The sequence below is a fragment of the Agelaius tricolor genome, unplaced genomic scaffold, assembly GCF_023055355.1.
Source record: "Agelaius tricolor isolate 1412-34295 unplaced genomic scaffold, bAgeTri1.0.p SCAF_11, whole genome shotgun sequence".
NCBI classification, from domain to species: domain Eukaryota; kingdom Metazoa; phylum Chordata; class Aves; order Passeriformes; family Icteridae; genus Agelaius; species Agelaius tricolor.
In genome coordinates this window covers 21,512,129-21,531,606 of record NW_027269271.1, presented here as the reverse complement: position 1 = coordinate 21,531,606, position 19,478 = coordinate 21,512,129, and the positions used below count along the sequence as shown (strand labels likewise).

Sequence of the window (19,478 nt, the reverse complement as noted above, 5' to 3'; positions counted from 1 at the left end):
CCACATTGAAAAGGCGATGAAGGGAAGAGCACTGCTCCCTTTGCTTTTGACTGTGACGAAGTTCAGTGATCCCATCATGGTGATGCTTGCATGAAGGGATAAGAGGCAGTTCCTAATTAGAACCCTTTTATGTGCTAGAAGCCAGCTTCTCAGCTGTTGGAAATCTGGGTGGCTTCATTGAAGTCAGGAGATGACCCCATCTGAGTCTCGTGTGTGAGTTTTGGCATCTCCCATCAGTTTCCTTGAGGCAGCCGAGGTGGTGACAGCACGGGGCTGGGTTTGCTTTGTGGCAGCTCCAACTGATGGCACGCATGAGCCCGGAAGCTGCGGAAAAAGTGAGTTTCCTCCCTGTGGATATTTTCTTTCATGCTTGAAAACAGCCCTGCATCTGTTGAGCAAACACCTGAGCTGTGACAAGGAACCATGTTGCTCCTTGTTTGGATATAGCCACTTGTAAGCACAGGGAGAAGAGGAGAAGGCTGGATGCTTTGAGGATGGTCACAAAAATGCGTTGCTTTTTCTCTGTTGACTGTAAGGATGCTGCATTCACTGCTTCTGCTTAAAAATGTACTGCATATCTTCACCTTTCTCACATTTCTGGTTTTTGTAAGAAAGGTCTTTATATTCAAGATGCCTATAAGTTAGTTATACTGTAGCAGTAAAGAACAGAGACTTGACAGCAGTTTGCCACTAGTTATTGCATCATATGTTAACCAAGATGCAGCGAAGTCATTCTCTCTTCAAGCCCTTTCTGTTGCTTCAGAATCATCATTTAGATTGAGTGGATCTGATCTGCTAGCAGAGGAATTCAGCTTGCAAGGCTACACCTTAGCAGAGGAAATCAGTCCAAGCTTTAAAACTGGTTGTATTTTTTCTTTTTTGCCCAAACTGTATGTCTTCAGAGCAAGGGTTGTACATCTGGGTAGATTAAAAACCCGTTAGTGGACAGGTGTTGGAAGATTGTGGAAGGTGATGCTGGAAAGGATGGTCTTGGCTTTGGGGCTGGCAACAAAGACCCAAAAAAACTGGTTCTTAAGAATTGTATGGGCAACAAAGAGCACTCCAGGCTGGGGAGAAAATGGAGAACATTTTGTAATACTTTTGGGTAAAATCACAGATTAGGACTGGTTGTCTGGAGCATGGCCTTGGGCCAGCCAAGCCCCTGAGCTGGGTAGGGGGAGGGGAAAAACCTCCATTTCAGGCTCCTAGATAAACAAACACCAGAAATCTCGTAAGGGTAATAATGGAAATCACTGAGAAATTGAGTTAATACAAGGGCATCTGTGTAAGTGAATGCTCGGGACAGGGAAACGGCTTTGTCCTTTAACTCTAGTAATGCTGGAGCAGATGGGAAGCGCGGTGTGCTTCACGCATTAGCTGGCTCGGATAAAGAGCAAGGCAGAGGCCGGTCCTCTTGGCTGATTAGAGGTTAACAGGGATAGAAACCAGCGGATTGACTCTTCATTTGCAGGAGGTGTTGTGGGATCAGAGCAGATGGCAGAGAGAGCGTCCCTCCAGCTTACTCAGCTGCTCAGAGGAGCTTACGGCTCCCTCCAGCACAAACAGCCCCATTCCATCTCCTCTGTTTACAGCTGCAGCTCTTGCTTCTTCCCTGGCCTACCTGGAGAGGTGGTAGAAGAGTATTTCTCCCAAACCTGTCGTAGTTGGTGCCTGAGGCCGTAGGTATGTGTGGGGACCCTTGCAGGCATGGTGCATACTCTCCAACTCATCCATATCCCTTTGTTTCGGCTCCTCCTGCGGCTGCGGGCATGGCTCCTTCCTGGGGTGATATTAATGGTCTTTGTTAGCTCTCTGAAAGTGGAGGTGCTTTTCCAGGATGATAATGACTGGGCAAGGACAGGAGCATGGTAGGGACAGGGAGCAGGGCTGCAGGGAGAAATCTTTTAGCAGCAGAAGCGAGGCTCTGTGCTGCTGGGGCGGCATCCTCCTGACCAGCCATCGCCTGCCTCCTTCATCCCTGCCAAAGTCTGTCTCAACAGCAGCACCTTTGCCTGCGGTCACAAAACAGAATAGCTTTGGAGAGGAGGGAGGATGGAAACTCATGGCAGCTCTGCTCATTGACTCACTGGAAGCCTGGATTCCCTATTTTGCAAGGGAGAAATGGCAATTGATTCAGCCTTACCCTCTTTCTTTCTGTCTGCCAGTGCTCTGAAAAGGCACATTTTATCTGTGTGTGACAACACCTGCCTAGGGTGCCTCTCATTGAGCTGCTGAATCAAAAGAGCAACAAGAAAAGTGGGTTTAATTGCACACATCTTCAGCAGAGTCTTTCTTGCACTGGCAGCACAAAAGGCCAGCCCTGTGCTGGTTGAATGGAGCCCGGGAGGGCTGGGGCACGCCGTACTCTCGTTACTATCGGAGGCAGATGATTCACTTTGCTGGAGCATTGTCATGTGCAAATGAGTTCATGAGCCCATCTCCTTTCCAACTGCAAGGTCAGGGACTGAGCAATTGTCAGCATCAGCCGGCTGGAGGAATTGATCTAGAAGCTGGAAAGCTTCGGGAGATTTTACTCTCCTCTGCTTCCCACCGCTCGAGCACACCGACACCTTCCTCCCGTGGGTGTTGTCTACATTACAAATATTGACCGATTTTGAGTTCATGTTTAGAAAGCTGCTGTTTCGAGGCATGGAAATGTGACTGAGAATGGCTTATAAATAACACTCGGGTGCGGCAATTATTATTCATTGCTAGTTATGGCTTTCACACACTGGAAAAACAAATGGTTTTTCCACTAGGAGCTGGAGCTGCAGTCCGTTTAATCACTAAAGAGCTTGGAATCACTTTAGTTTAAAATAACTTTCCGCTGTGGTTTGGAAATTTTAAAAAAACATATTTGGGTCACGTTAACCTAGTGTATACAACTTGCACTGAGAATTTCAGTTTACCTCATGTACATCTGCTGAGCCCCATAAATATCCATCTATTCTTTTCCATTTGGTTTCACAGAGCTCCTGCCTGCCTGAAGACAGAGCTCCCCAAACACAGATTTGGAGTGGGGTTAGTCTGGCTAGAGGTGGAGAACCCTGGGAGCTGAGCACAGAGTACAAGAGCAGTGAGCAGCCAAGCTGCTGTCAGCCACAGCCACCCCTCTCTGGCTGTGATGCAAGGGGATGTGGCTGGTGCCTTCAGGAAGCTGCGTGGATGGACTTTCCATCACGTGGCTCCTAACAGAGGCTGCCCAAAATATCAGCCTCAGGTACTAGGAGGTTACTTAAGGTTTTGACAGCTAGGTGTGGTTGTGAGTTCTTTATGTACATGGTCTAGCTACATCCCACCAGTGGTCCATGCTCAGGGCATGGATGTGGTGCACGTTTCCCTCTACTGAGCCGTTCCTTGCCCTGCTTCAAGGTTATCACAAAGAAAAGCCTGTGAGGAGGCAGAAGAACCACAGTGCCATGAAGAAATGTTCCCCACGTTACCTGTGTGTTACTGGCCATCATCCTCTCACACAGCAGTGCCAGTCCAGCATCCTCAGGGTTAGGTCCTGCAGGTGGCTGCAGCTCTGTGGTGCTTTCCACCCCTGCAGGACTGTGCCAACACTCCGGGAAAGACAAGCGACTGCCACGCCTGGGAAGGAAGAGCTCATTTTTTCCGAATGGCACAACTTAGCAAATGACAACTGTGACTTCAGTCTGGGCTGCAGTGTGAAATCTGAGGGATGGCTGTGAGCAGCAACTGCCAGAGGGAGCAGAGCTGAGCACTCGGGTTCCCAGCTAGTGTGGTAGGTGTGGAGGAGTCCTCCTCTCTCTTTCAAGTGTTGGTGCCACAGTTATGAGAAGGGAAGGGGCTATGCCTGGGTTTTGCTTGCTTTTGGGGTTTAAATTTCCATCTGGGCATCTGCCTGTCTCCAGACTCCAGGTATTTCAATATTACCAGCCTAAATGTTTGCTTTATCTTCAGTGATTTGCTGAAGGACACAAAGCAAGGGGTCTTTGCAGATGGCCTTATGGTAGGTTGGAGCTGCAGGACAGGCTAGTGGTTTCTCCTGATGGCTGGCACGAAGATTTCTGAGTTAAAGATGTCCTGTTGAAAGGCTTTCTGGTCTTGCAGTACTGGAAGAGTTTGCACAACTTCTTTTGGTCAAGTAGGTTTAGAAATCAAAAAAATTCATCATCTTGGTTAAAGATGCTTCTGTTGAGGTGTTAATACTGTTGTCCCAATAGCAAAGTCTCCTGCACTGGGATCCCTGCTAAAGGCTTGATCCTTTGTAGCTGTTTGAGAGCCCAGGAATTTTTATTTCATTTTTTGTGGATCCATCCTCCTCCCAGCCTGCAGGATTTATCAGCTCCGAAGAGGAGAGTGCTGCCCAGATGACAAGTTTGTAAGTCCCACCAATGTGGAACTCACAAACTCCTGGAAAACAATTCTAGGATCTATTTTAATTTAAATCAGAGGTGCAATGTCCTGTGGCAGTAAAACAAGGAAAGTTCTTCCTCCAGTTTTGTCCCCATTTGATGGGTTGGATGGCTGGGATTAGAAAGAGATGAGCTCATCATGCCCTGTGTGCCCGTGAACATTCATGGCACCTTTCTGTGCTTTTTCTGGGGCAGTTATGAACAGTCAGCTCCTTTTACAAGCTCAATCAAAGAGACATCCACTGGGAAGCTTCTGTGGTAAAAGTAGGAGAGGGTGTTCTGGGGCAGAGAAAAGGTGAAGATCTTGGGACAAAGCTAGACTCTGGAGGGATGTAATGAGTCTGCAGTTACAAAGATGGTATTTAATTATTTATTTTCCATGGTTTTCAAGCCTTGGCACTGTAACTTTGCTGGCAGCAAATCAAACACTAATTTAGCTTATGTTAAGAAAGAAGATGAAGTCCTAGATAAGCACTGGGCTGTAGGAATGTCTTAAATTGAATGTACGGGGGGACACAGAGGAGAGTATGTCTTTGCTGTCAGTGCTATCCAGACCTTATGTCAGTGATCAGGGCTGTTTCTCTCTATTGAAGTGCTGATATCACAGCTCCTAGGATGCTTCTTTCTTCCAGGATGCAAGATGAGCAGAGAGGAGGGTACAGTGAGAGCTGTACTTTTCCAGGGCTACCTATAGCTTTTTGGTGATAGCATCAGTGTTCTATGTGGAGCAGGAGTGTGAGCTTCGATGGATGATGAAGTAACCACACCAAAACCTACCTTTTAGCCACCACTCTTCTCTGGGACTGTGATACCCATCACTGCTGAGCTCGTGTGCTCAGCAGCCATGGTGCTGGGGTGCAGACTTGGCTGCAATGTGGTAGCTGCAGTCTGACCTCACATTAAAGTAAATATTCACAAATAATGCCTCTGTTCCTGCCAGCTCATCTCTCTTCCACCCCTCCATGTTTAATTTCTGACTCAACTTTTGATAAATGTTTTGTAGAGTTCCTAGTTTATCCTACAGACCTGCTGTCACCACAGCTAAAATCTAAACCAACACTTGACTTGGGGCTCGAGTGCCAGATGAACTTGGCAGTCGTTGACATAATGAATGGTCCTGTTCAATGTGCAGACCAGATCTGAATTGTGAAGAGCAGCTCTTGGAGCAGATGGGAGAGCACAGCTTTTGGGATGCCTGAGAATATCCTGAGGAATATCTGGACAAATATTCTGTCATGAGAGGCCGGATCAGACCACAGTTGATATTTTTTCAGACTTATACCTGTCTGAAACAGATAATTTGGTTAAATGAGTTTCTCCAGTCTTACACCAGTTAGCCCCAAGTGGGGTCTGGCCCACAATCGTGTTAAAGTAAGCATTTCAAGGCAGTGTTTATGGCCAGTAATTTGTCCTGGAGTGTTTTATATATGTGTGTGCAGGCATACATATGAGGCTATACGTACATACTTGCTCAGGAACGCGGTTTCCAGTCCCTTTAACTTGTTCAAAAAGTAAACTAGGGAGAAACTGGCAGTGAGTCGGAGCCTCCTGCCAAGCATTGCAAACCAGAGAAGTGGTAAAACATAAACACTTTGGAGTTTATCCTCTGGATTTATATAGTTTGGCTGCCAGGGGAAGGGCTTGTGTGGAGGGGGAGGCTCGTCAGCCCCTGGCCGTGCTGCTCGCGCGGCGCCGAGCCCAGCACCTCCACAGCCACACTGCTCCTGCTCCAGCAGCCTGTGAGCAGGGAGGGAAGCGCAGGGCTGTGCATCCCTCCCCTCCTGCTCTGCTGGCCACATGGGGTGGCTTTTGGGTGATGGCAGCAGAACAGGTCTGCTTTTCCCCCGCCCCGGCACTAAAGTAAAAGCAGACCTCCTTGACGCTTAATCAGATTTGAATGTGGTTTTTGGCGTGGCTTTAAAGAGACTGGCAGTGAATAGCTGGTTTTGATGCCATTTATTAAAAACCTCTGGTAGAATTTGTCTCCGAAAGCCTTTGTAAGAGCTGGCAAACGCACAAGGGTTTGATGCAGTTAATGTATTTTAATCTTCACCCCCCCACCCCTTCTCCTTTTCTGTCGCTAATTGTAGGGCTCTCAGCTGTCTGCTGCCTTCTCCAAGGGGATGGCAGGCTCTGCAGGGACCTGTACATACACAGGCTTAATAAGGTTGCAGTGGCACGGAGAAAAGTGAGCATCTTCCTCAGGGAGGATGGCTGGGATGGGCACTGTGAGGTGCCAGGTCCCACACCATGTTCTGACATGGGGGCACCAGATTGCCCTGGCTGTGTTAATTAACCTCCTGGTGCACCCTCACCCTCTTGGAGGAACAAGGCAGATGAGTGTGAGAAACAAAGATATCCCTTTTCCAGGTGGCTGAGCAAGTGCAGAGTGTTGGTGTTGAACCCACTCAGCAACTGGATCATGAGAAGGACTCCCTGAGGCTCCCATTCAAAGTGAGGCTGATAGGCATCCATCAGTCAGTCTTACCTCACTGACTTAGTCCCTCACTTGCTTGGTACATCCACGTTTCTTTTGACCCATGGGACTTTCTGAGCGCATTTCATGTTCCTCACCTGTGTTTGGTACTTCTGGGGGCTTTTTTTCACACTTTATGCCTGAAGTCACTGCTCCCCCTTTCTGCATGGTGGGAACTGTCAGGAGCACTGTAACATTGGTGTGAACGATTTGTGGAACTCAGTGAATGGTTTTCCCCCAGCTGTGGTTTGGACTGTGCATAGCTCCTGTCCCTGCTCTTTGTTTCCACTGTGTGGAAGAGCTCAGAGCTGTGACCATGCCCTGGAGCACTCTACCTGGTTGAGAGACCAAAGCTGAAATTGCTTTGCATTTAGTTTGTGGATTTTTTTGTCTGCCTCATCAAAGAAAAGCAAACGTGGTCTTTTTCTACCAGCCCTCACTCATGTGAGTTGCAAATTCAGCGAGAGGGAGGCGTGGATGGAAATGACTCCCAAGAGAGAAACAGTCTGAGATACTTAAACAAATGGGAATCGAGCAGCTTTGCTCTTCCCCTGAGGGTTTGGCTGTTAAATAAACTCGCCGATGAATCTGGCTGTGTGTGTGTGTTGGTGCAGAAGTGTGTTTGTATACACGGGCTGGGTGTTGCTGGGTGTAAGCCACGGGGATGGGCTGTGCTGGGTGCTGCACTCCTTGCTATATGAGAGAGAAACGCGAGCGGTCTTGGCTTTCCTTCCTGCCAGAGCTGGCATGGGTGGTTGTGGTCAGATGGAAGCTAACCTGACCTTTCTCTCTTCTTCTTTCCCTCTCCAGGGTTCCACCTCAGTGGAACAGTAACGGAGCCAGCGACTGCAACAGAACCAGAGATGACCTACAAGGTGGCCATCAGCTTCGACCGCTGCAAAATCACCTCCGTGACGTGCGGCTGTGGGAACAAGGACATTTTTTACTGCGCTCACGTCGTGGCGCTTTCACTGTACAGGATCCGCAAGCCAGACCAGGTCAAACTCCGTCTTCCCATCTCAGAGACCCTTTTCCAGATGAACAGGGACCAGCTCCAGAAGTTTGTTCAGTATTTGATCACAGCACACCACACTGAGGTGCTGCCCACCGCCCAAAAGTTGGCTGATGAGATCCTGTCATCCAACTCTGAGATCAACCAAGTGCACGGTAATTCCTCCCTCCTCACTGTGTGACCCTGGCTCTGTGGTTGGGCTGGGCTGGTGCCCATGGTGGTGTCCTTCATTTTACATTTGTCTTTTGCTGCACAGAAAAGAGCTGGAAGTGTCACACTGATGTTAATGCATGGGTGTTGGGACCACATGGCTGGGGTGTCCCCAGCCTGCCCTCTCCTCTTCTTTATGTGTTTGTGTGTCAAACATGGGCTTCAACAGGCAGGAAGAGGCAGAGCTGACAGGCTGGTAGTGAACAAGGTGAAGCTCAGAGTAGAATGGAGAAGCCAAGGATGTGGTGCTGGGACCCTGTGGAGAGGGAGGTGAAGTGGGGATGTGGCTCCTCCAGCACATGGGGACACAGTGTCAGCCTGAGCCCTGCACTAAGTCGGATGTGGCTGGGCTGGTGGGAGATAAAGCTTTAATCTCCATGGGCGTTAATTTGCCCATAATAAATGAGCACTGCTGTTCTTACCTACTGCACAAAGGCAGTGGAGATGTGTCCTGTGGCTTTGTGTTTGGAAAATGCTTTTGACTTCCTCCCCTGAAAATCTGGGGGATAGTGCCCAGCCCAGCCCTGCTCCACTGGCCCAGGATGTGGCCCAGGCTCCTGGGGATCTCCCACAGTGTCTTTTCAAGGAGCCCAGGAGCTGAAGTTGCCCAGGGTCTGCAACAATGAGCAGCTCCCCGCTGTGCCAGTCCCACCAGCTGTAGAGCAGAGATAATAAACACTTATCTGCCACGGAAGGGCGTTGCAGGGATTAACACGTGCCTATTAAGTGTTCTGAAGATGAAAAGCCCCATATGCAGCCTAAAATACCATCTGAACTAGTTGAATCCACATGTAGAGAAGTAAGGCCAGAGGTTCACCGTCACCATGGGGGTGATGGCAGCTCTGATCTTGGATGTGTTCATCTCTCTCTATCTGGTAGTTCCTGTTCCTACCTTGGGAGAGGTCTTTGTCTCCTCTGCTGGGCCACATGTGCTGCATGGGTGGTTGTGCTCTAACTAACTGGCTTTTGCAGGGGGGCCTTCAATTTTTGGAATTGTAAAAGAATGAGGAGTTGTGATGCTGCAAGGATCTGGTGAGGGCCATTCCCTCTCTGAACTGATCTACTGAAGCTGAGGCTGGGCAAGATCCCTTCTTGGCCATTGTTTGAAGCTGCTTTCTCCTAAGCAGATTGAAGTAAAGCTTTTAAGGCTCTGAATATTTATTGTTCTAGAGTCAGCAAAGGGCTGGTGGTTGAGAGTCTTACAAAGATACAGATGTTGGCTCCAGTTCAATATCTGCTTCTTGTTTTTACAAGTGGCTTAAAAAAAAAAAACAAAGCAAAAATTCTCACTCCCTTCAAACTTGGTGCAAATTTACGCACTCCAGTGTGCGATTTTAAACCAACAGAGACGTGGTCACCCCACAGAGGGTGGCACCTACCTGACACCCCTCTGGCTGCCCGGCTGGTCACAAGTGTGTAAACACCTCTGCAAGCAGGAGAGCAGCCTTGTCTCACCCTGGGAAGGATGCAGATCAGCCTTCATATGTTGACATACTCTTAAGGTGATCTATAGCTCATAAATGTTGCTTCCTGTGAAAAGGAAGGCTCCAAACCCCTCACATTCAAGTTCATAGTGATGCTGTCCAGGGCTTCGATTCTTCATCCCAGACAGTGTTGCAAGTGTTGCCCTCTTGGTCCTGCCAGAAGAACAGCCACGGTGCAACAAACTGCACTGCAGACCTGCTTGACCCCAGGGTGAGGAAGGGCTGCAGCCATGGGGGTCTGTTTGTGGGAGAGGAATTCTAGGGTCTCCAGGTGAAGTGGATCCAAATTTGTCCACCATCTTGCCCTTCCCAGCTGTCAATCATGCATTTGTAGTGGGTCACTGATCCTGGGATTTGTAATTCTTTAAGCTGTGCTCTATGTAGAGCTTTATGTGCATTTCAGACCCTTGGGGTCACACCCCAGCCTTGTGGCTGGGGCCAAGGTGTCTTTTGGCAGGCCAGCTTGTGCAACCCAAACAGTAACCCACTGTGTGCATTGGGCACCTGAAGTTATTACACCCTGGAGCAAGAATGTTCTTTCTGGAAATCCTTCCTTTTCCCCTGCCCCTCCTTCTTTTGAGGGTAGGTCTGTTGAGCTTCATATCAGCATCAGGTCTTCCTCACCTGCCTCTGGTCACTCAAAGGATTCCTCTTTCCTTATTTATATGGCAAGCTTGTAGGACTGAGGAGCTGTTTTTGCACTAGGCTGGCTGGGGAATGCCCCTTGTGCAAGAGGATTGTCTGGTTTTGTAAAATAAGGCTTTCAGGGATGCTCCTTCTCCTGCAGAGCCTGAATGGCAGAGAAAATTACTGTCCATTGTCTGGCGTGCTCAGCTCTGGGCACTGGAGCTTTGTTCCTTGCAGGAGTCTGTAGCCGTGGGCTGTGCACCGCGTGCCGATCTTCCCGGCTGCCTTCCTAGAAGGAAATGCAAACTATCCAGTAATGATGGAGTCCTGGAGCGCAGCCAAGGCGCTTGCGTGTTCCCGGAGGATTCAGGCCAAGCAGAGCCTAGGTGTGCCTGCAGCTCTGCTCCCCACTTGACCTCTGCCTGCTGAAGTGGGTCACGTTTCTGCTCCTGTGCCTTGGCTGCGAAGGGCAGCGTGTGCCAGCGAGAGCATCTCCCGTGTCTGGCACCTCCACGCTTGGCGTCTGGAGTGGCAGCTGGAGGGAGGGGACCAGGGTAGGTTTCAATGCTCCTCCCCAAGGGGACAAAGCCAGCAGTGTGGCTGCCTGGCACAGAGCAAGGCTGCAAGGATTGCACTGTGCCAGCAAAAGTGACTCGTGGCTGCTTGGTCTCTCCTGGTGGGTCGAATGCTGGGGGCAGCCAGAAGCTGCAGCTGGAGGGCTTGGATCCAACAGCTGGGACTCCATGGGAATGAGGATCATCTGGTGGTGGCCACCTTGGCATCCTGTTCCCTCCGCTCTTCTGAGAGCTTAAAGATGGCACAGTGCCTGTGGGCCCAGATTTGGGGCTTCGAGGTACCTTTCATGCATCACTGATGAATTCTCCCCCTTCCTTGCATAAGGAGCACGAGATTTTGGCAGACTCCGTGTTTGCGGCTCTGCAACTCACCCAGCTTGAGCAGCATGTGGACATGGGAGAGGGTGCTGCTGCCCTCTGTCCAGGAGTTGTGGCTGGGGTGGTCTGTCTGGCCCATGGAAATGCCAGTGGATGATGCTGTATCTGTGGTGCTCAGCTGGTGCCATCAAAGGGCTTGGGATGCTCTTCTCAACCAGAAGTGAGAAAAGCCACAAAACCTCTGCTGTCACAAGGTGCAGGGGCAGCTCCCTCTGAGGACAAGCCATGTAAATCACCAAGAGGCCTCCATGGTCCTGCAGGGTCTTGGGAGCTTTCTTGGAGGAGAGGACTTTTGGAAAACCCTTAAAGGTAATGGTCCCTCAGGCTTTGGCATGGGAAAAGCAGATCTCCTTATGCAAGAGCCATAAGAAGCCTGCTGGCTCATCCATTCCCTTTTTCCCTACATGCATTCTTGACCACCTTAAGCTTTCCTTCAACTCCTGGGCTAATGCTGTCCCACCTTGCTCCTTGTGCGCAGTGAGTTGGCTGCCAGGTCAGTGTGCAGGAAGTCCCTGCCTGTCCTGTCACACCGAGCCAAGGCTGATGTTTGAGGAGTCCTCAGGCACTCTTTGACTTTCAGGTCATCTCGAGACAGCGTCTGGAGGGCAGCACCAGTAAATCTATTCGAAATTCTGCCTTCCCACAGGGGAGGAGGAGAAGGTCAGATCTCCAGGGCATTCATGTTCCTGTTTGCTGAGCTGTGATGGATTTAAGGGGAAAAACACACCTGAGTGCTGGAGAGAAAGACAGCTCTTCCCCTTGTCTTGCAGAGTGACTGGGGTTGCCAAACTACTCCAGAGCACCAGTGATTCTTGACAAGCAGCTTCCAAAGTTGGCTGCACCAGGTACTGGTACCAGCTGGACCACATTGCTCCTGTCCACCATGCTGGGAGCCAGTCTGGATTCCCTTGTCCCGGTGCTGTCAAGTGTATGTGAATCTTCAGGCTGCCCTGGCAGCTCGCTCTGACTTGCCTCCACTTGAAAACAAACTGGGAGTCTTGGCAGAGCTGGATTCCTTGCTTTGCTGCTATTTTTAATCCCTTGTTAGAGTTCATTTCCTTTCTGGTGCCTGGTTATTTTCTCTTCAAGGTTTTCTGCCGTTTGCTTATTTGTCCATGTCCTCCCCACCCCCCGCCCTGAGCTGATCCTTCACATCTGTTTTCTCTCTGGACGCTGAAGAGGAGCCTGGAGGCATTCAGCAACACCACCATGTGCAGTCATGAGATGGCCCTTGTGAATGGCCACCACGACAGCCAGCCCTGCTCCAGGCACCACTGACCCCGGGGCTGGCACGGCCAGGCCCCAAACCACTGATGGGTGCTGGGCACAGTCGGGTGAAATGACCATAAGGGAGATGCTGGAGCAGCCACCCTTATCACTGGGTGGCTTTTAGCATCACTTTATCAGCTCCAGGTACTGGTTAAAAATTATGATCAAGCCTTTTTCTTTGTATCACCAATCCTGCTTCAGGTCAGATGTCCTGGGAGTGCTTTCCACACTACTCAGCTGATGTATCTCCCCTTCTTGGGTTCAGGAGCTTGGGTTTGGGACAATGCTTTGGCGTGACCCACAAGGTCCTACTGCCTCCTCAGTCCTGGAAACATGCAGCTTCCCGTTCCAGGAGCCCCTTTCATTTTCTTCATGTTGGGCAGCTAATTTCTGAGCAAGGAGTTGAATTTTCCATGCCTGACTTCACTCTATTTTCTAATTTGTAGATTTTTCCAGTCCTTTTTCCTCAGTCATTGTATTTGCCAAGTCTCACTTGGCTGTCAAACAGTTAAACCCCCGAGCTCCCAGTGAGGGGGGAGCCCAGCTTGGGGTATGATGGATTGCATTTTTATCTCAGTTTCTACAGCCAGTGTAAACGGGCTGGTGAAACACTCTTTCCACTCAAGATGTGCTATGGTGTTTCCTTAAATCCGAATCCGGCAGGACCAAGATCCAGCACGTCTGAAACAGGGCTCTTTGGAGCACGAATGCTGCTATATGAGAAATGTGTTATGCAGGCGCCGGGCTGTTTTACATGCCGTTCCCAGCTCCTTTGGAGCTGAGACATGGAATCACTCATCAGCTGCGTCACGGCGTGCCGCTGCCGAAGCCCCCACGGTGTGAACGTTGGCAAGGGGAAGTGGACAAATCCTGCCATTAATATTTAAACCCAGCACAAATCCCGTTGTTTGCTCTTAAATGTTTATTCAGCTCCCCAGCGTAATTGGGCAGCCCGTTATCTGCCGGGTTGTGCTGCACGTGTGGGAATTTGCTATTACAGCCCTCTCTCTGAATCTTTTATAGGAGAGAAAAATACATTTACAAGCAAATTCGGGCTTTATTTGGAGGCGCGGGAGGCGCGTTGCTAATTTGGCTGCGGCCCGAACCCCAACGTGCGAAGTGCTCAATGTGTTGCGTGGGAGGAGGAGGTTTTATTTAGCTGCACACTCCCTTCCTCGCTGCTCGGGCTTTCCGTTGCTAACGCTACGTGTGAGCAGCAGGCACGGCGGGGTAGCCCCGGGAACCCCCAAAGAACGCACCTACTTTTTACATTTTGTGACCTCCTCCTCCTTAATCTGCCACAGCGGCCACGGCCGTGGCGAGGGATGAGGGATGAGCTGAGCTTTGGTGGGATGGGTCACTCCAGGTGACCATGCCCTCCTGGTCCCTGTAGACAGACAGGTGACCCTGTAGAGGCAGTCGAGGCTGCTCTGGATGGCTGCAGCTGGGAGTGGCGGGCAGGATGGTCGGGAGGAGGATATTAAGAGTGCAAGCGTCTGGGATACCTAGCGATGGGGCCGGATAAGCGCTCATGGTAGACAGATTAGTCATCGGTTCCTGATAGGGGATAATCACCGGCTTGTCTGCTCTTTATCTGCGAGATAAGGATGAGGCTGGGGGAGGGAAGGAAAAGGCACAGAAAAGCTCAGAGGGCCGGCATGGACTGTCCCTGTCCCTGGCTGTGCTTGTCCCTCGTGGCTTAAGACAGGACTCTGAGCTGACTTTGGTGGTACACTGAGCAGGACTCGCCCTTGCTGGGGACTCGGGGTTTAACTGCTTCTCCAGGGCTGTGGCAGGGGAGTGGGATCAGGATCAGGGCATATGTGGCAAAAGTCCTCATGCTCATCCAGGAGCTGTGATTTCCTTTCTGCTGCTTCAGCTCTCATCCCAATTATGTGGTTGTGTCAACTATAAATTATTCTGCAGAGGGAGCAGCAGCATCCTGTCCCTTCAGCATGCCTAGAGCTTGCTGGAACTTCTCTCAGGCAGTGACCATTAGCAGAAATTAAAGTAATTTTGTAAAGGACATTAAATACAAATAACTGTATCTTAGCAGGTCAGGAGTGTTCTCAGCCTGCTGGAGGAGCAGAACCCCTGAGGTTGATGATGTCTTGCTTACAAGCCAGGAAGAGGCACTTGCCCTGCTGAGCAGGCATCCTGGAGCACAATTTTCATGAATTGTATTTGAGCTCCTGGTTCAGCAATGCACAAGGCTGGGGTGTGCACAGCATCCCAGGCTGTCTCTGTAGGAAAGTGATGTCTGCTCCCTAACAAATCCCAGTTTTGGAAAAGGCATCATGAAGATTTAATTGGGAATGTGTCAGCTACAGCATCCCATGGCTCCTCATGCAGCACCTTGCTCTTCCTGTGCTGACCTTCCTCTCTTGAAATGGAGATAGGAGAAGCAGACTAAGGTGGAGTGGAACATCCTCCAGCTGCAGCAGTCCCTCCTTGGTACTGGTTTTCCCTAAGGAGTTTCTGTAGAGCAAGACCCAAAAGCAGACAGCTGAAAATACAACTTTCTGTTCCATTTTGTGCTCTTGGCTGCTCACTGGAGTTGTGCTACTGCCTGTCCTGTGAGCCCTGGAACCCATGGCTGGGATGTAGGGTAGTGCTTGGGCAGAAAATTGGAATCAAAAGGGGCAAGGTGAGGGAAATTTGGTCCAACTTGTTTAAATCAGTTGTGGATTTTCTTTCTTTCTTTTGTTCTCTGGAAGATGAAATGCAGCCTGTGAATGCATATGTGTGCCTGCCAAAGGCCCTGCTCTGGTCACAGTTTGCTCTTTGAAGGGTTATTGATCCTTTGTTCTTTCCCACGGAGGGTCTCTCTCAGGCAGGTACACTGATGCCTGGGGACTTGTCTCCTGTTCTGAAGCAAGTGAGGGGCAGGACCAGGTGTTTAACCCAGGGCTCTGGAGCCCAAGTGCAGTAGTACCTTTGTTAGACTGTGTTCCAGACATGGGGAAGGGCTTGCAGGAATTGGAGCTTTACTGATGCTTTAACAAACTGGTGATGTGGAGCAGGAGCACGCTGGGCACTCCCTGGAGCCACAGAGTGCTGCAGGCTCTGCAGCTGTGCTGCCTGCACTCCTGGGGCTTTGGAGGAAGGCAGGTCCCTGGTCTTCCTCAGCCTCATTTCATATGGGGTACAGAGGGTGAGGGGTCATGCAAGAATTAGGCCTGTGGTCCGGATATCCCTCCTGATGGCTGCTGCCACTACTGTGTTAGGACAGCACAGTGCTGCCACTTGGGCTCACTGAGGAATCAAGTTGCCTTTCTGTCACCTGAGCTGATAAAGTAAAGGTGGGTTCCTAATAAAACAGAGGTAGGTGCACTCCTTGCTAGTGGGACGGCTGACCCTGCTGCCATAAACATGGTTGTCTCTCTTCTCCCCCCATCCTCTCAGGCGCTCCTGACCCCACTGCTGGGGCCAGCATCGATGATGAGAACTGCTGGCACTTGGACGAGGAGCAGGTCCGAGAGCAGGTGAAGCTGTTCCTATCTCAGGGAGGGTACTACGGCTCGGGGAAGCAGCTCAACTCCATGTTTGCCAAGGTGAGGAGCCGGCTGCTCTCTCCCATCTCTGCTCAGCCTGTCACGTAGCTGGCACTCGCTGGCTGCCCTGGCAGGGTGCCCATCACAGCTGGGAATCTGTGCTCCAGTGCCTTCTCGCCCTGTCGCGAAGCAGGCAGTTGTAATCCAGGCTCTGGGTCAGGCCTGGATTGTCTCACCTGCTGTCCTGGCAGGTCCCTTCCTCCCATGGGTGCTGTGATCCCTGTGCAAGGAAGGACATTCCCCCATCTCCTCTTCAGCGCAGTGGGGAAAAAGCCAACCCTGCAGAGCCTACCAAGACCATGGGAAGGTGGAACCATAACCCACAGATCTCACCAACCTATGGGCCTTTCTTTGCAGAAGGGCTTTGCTTTCATGTTTGTAATCTCAGTCTCCTTCACAGCCTGGCTGTGGCTGCTACTCAACTGGGCTCCAGTCAGCCTCATGACAGCCATTGCATGGGGGTTATAGTGTGTGACTCTCCATTACACACACACACACACACACACACACACACACACACACGTATGTATGTATGTATGTATTTACATACAGTCTGAACCCTCAGGCTGAGGAAGCTGTGGGTTGCCAGCAAGGTGAATGTGTCTTAAACACCTTTGAGGAACCATGGTTTGTCTCACCCAAGACTTTCTGTTTGTCCTTTCCAGGTCCGGGAGATGCTGCGCATGAGGGACTCCAACGGGGCCAGGATGCTGACACTGATAACAGAGCAGTTCATGGCTGATCCTCGGCTTTCCCTCTGGAGGCAGCAGGGGACAGGCATAACAGAGAAGTGCCGGCAGCTCTGGGATGAGCTGGGTAAGGGTCATTGCCTTGCAGAGAGGAGCAGAGTTACCTGGGCTCCTGGGCCAATGGACATCATTACAGAGGCCCTCTGGGGGCTCTTTTTTGGGAACAGAGACCCTGAGACATGCCAGGACCTTACTCTATCCCCTGCTGGGCAATCACTGTGAGACAGCTGGATCACAGTTGATCACACCAAATCACACAGTTCAAAACCTTAAACCTGCCCCTCTCTTGCAAAAGGATCAAGGATGACAAGTGTGCAGTGTGTTGCTGGTCGCATGCTTCCAGCAGGCTGGTGTTTGGTGAGCTGCCCCAAAGCCTTTGTGAGGGAGGGCACAGGGCTGGTGAGCCCCAGGTGCTAGATGTAGCCTGGATGTTGCAGTTCTGTTCCTGGGGGAACCTTGGTCCAGAGAGGGAAAGGCGTGTTCTCAAGTCTCATCACGTCTAACAGATTCTGCCTGCTGTGGTGCATGTTTCCAGGGTGAGGGGGGCAGGATGGGCAGCACAGAGCCTGGCTGTGAGGGAAATGCAGTTCTGGGTAATTCTAGCTAAGCACCTTAGACACCAGCTCAGCTGGCTGACACTGTAATATCATTAGAATAAAACATTTAGATGACGTGGGCTTGGGGAGTAGGGCTGTGTGGTGAAGTTAACCCTGCAGTTCTGGGCTCTCCTGGATATATGGGACCTTGGGTGAATAGTTTGGCTTGAGCCATAGTTTGATGAGTGAGTTTGAGCTCCTCTGCAGCCTTCTGGTAGGAGATACTGCTCCAAGGGTAGGGGCGGATGGGCTGGCACCAAAGGGATATGGTAGAGCTGGAAGAAGGATTAGAAGGTCTGGGATCTGGAACATCTGAAACTGCAGCTGGAAATCACAAACCCACCTACCAAGTGCCCAACAAGTGCAAACAGAAATGAGGCTGGGAACTCTGGCCAAACTATACAGACAAGATCTGGGCAGGGGTGGGATGTCTTGTTTCTGTATGAAGTTTCCTGGATGGAAATAACCACACCAGCTCTGGAGAGCTCATCTGTGCTTGCTTGCCAAGAAGATATTTCCAGGATTTTGGGATGCTGTAGCTAGACAATTGGATATGCAAGGATCCTGGAGAGGTGGCCAAGTCCACCAAGCCAGAATTTCCACATGGAAGAAAGCAAGCACACTGGTGATATATGAATGGATGGGTGTGTGGGCAGGCCTGGACGCAGGAAGCAATTTGCTTAAAATTACAGATTATTTGGCCAGATTTCCAAGCTGCTATCCAAGCCGAGAGCCCTCCCTCCCTTCCTGCACAGGCGAGGAGAGGGTGGTTGGGTTTCAGTCCTGGCTTAACTGTACAAGGACCAGGTTGGTGGACGCAGGTTTGGTCGGCAGAGTGGGAGGAGGTGGCAGCACGTCCCTGTTGGCAGATGGCAAAGTGGCTGGGGAATGTCAGGGCCCTTCCAGTGCTGGATCAACACGACAGCAGGGGAAGTGTGGTGCCAGCCAACACACGTCAGAGCAGCTCTCCTGGCAGAGGCATGTCACACGTGAGGGTCTGGGCATCTCCATGCTGAAGAGAAGCTCCTGTAGAGGACACAGTGATGTTCCAAGAAGCAATTCCAGAATGGGCATGGATTGTACTCAAAGCAGGGATTATTCCTTCATTTTACAGAAGCCTTTTGCATTTGGCCTTGTGCAGTGTTTACTGTAGGAGCAGAGCATATCTCTGAAGGAGGTGTGGAGGCACAGAGACCAGAGCTGCTTGGAGTTGGGGGTGTTCACGAGTAACAAACATCAGGAATGCAGAGCAGTGTCCTAAACCATCCCTGGGTGGGTAACAGTAGCCAGGGCACATGGGGCAGTGGAAGCACCACATCCCACTGCCTATTGGCTGTGGATGCCAAAGCTGCCAGTATTACCATTACTGCTGAAGGGAGGGATGAGGAGCCTGTTGCCAGCTGCCACGGGAAGCCCTGGCACAGACCACAATCCTCCACTACTTAGAAGCAAAAAAAGGGCCTTTTGGAAATTATTTTGGGCACGTGTTTAATAATTAATCATCGATTTTAGCAAAGACTGCATCACAGACTTGCGTGGGATTGGAAGAAGATCAGCCTTAAAGAAGATTGTGGATTTATGCTGGGGAAAATGTAAAGGATTTTGCAGGATTTCAGAGTTATAAAAAAAAAAAGGAAATGAAAATAAAAACGGGATGGTTTGCTTGTGCATGTGCTGCCAACTGAACCTCTATTGCCCCGTCTGCTGGGGAGCCAGAGGAAGGACCTGCTGGATGGAGAGCTCAGCAGCGTGGGAGTATTTGCCCTGGCGCATTAGTACTTACGATTAAAGCCTAATTACAAAAAATAGACGAAAAACCAGCTGAAGTGCAGCCTGACCTTAATCTGCCTGGAGACGGGTTTATTTATCTCGGCCACTTGTTTACAGTGGGGAATTTCAGGAGATTAAGCTGGGGAGTGACCCTGTGGGAAACGGGAGAATTTCTTTGATGGTTGGGAAACTTGGGCGCGGGATCGGAGCGCCTGTCTGCTCTGGGGCCTGCAGCCAGGACCACTGAGCTGGGAAGGCTCTGACCCCCCCTGTCCCTGGACCCAGCCCCGTCATCAAAAAGCATTTTTGTTTAGAGGCTTAGCTTAATCGTGATCTGCTGCTTTGTTCCCCACTTAACCTCCTGCTATCAGAAAGTTCAGATGAAGGTTTCTGCAGCAT

General features: G+C 50.5%; 1 protein-coding gene across 1 annotated transcript in view; it reads left to right on the top strand.

Moving 5' to 3' along the window:
- Window positions 1-19,478, top strand: part of ZSWIM5 (zinc finger SWIM-type containing 5) — a 97,031-nt gene that overhangs the window by 59,133 nt on the left and 18,420 nt on the right. The window contains exons 2-4 of the mRNA XM_071436592.1: window positions 7,666-8,022; window positions 15,816-15,964; window positions 16,630-16,780. Of these exons, the coding sequence (XP_071292693.1) occupies window positions 7,666-8,022; window positions 15,816-15,964; window positions 16,630-16,780 (657 nt within the window). The remainder of the gene's footprint in view (window positions 1-7,665; window positions 8,023-15,815; window positions 15,965-16,629; window positions 16,781-19,478) is intronic.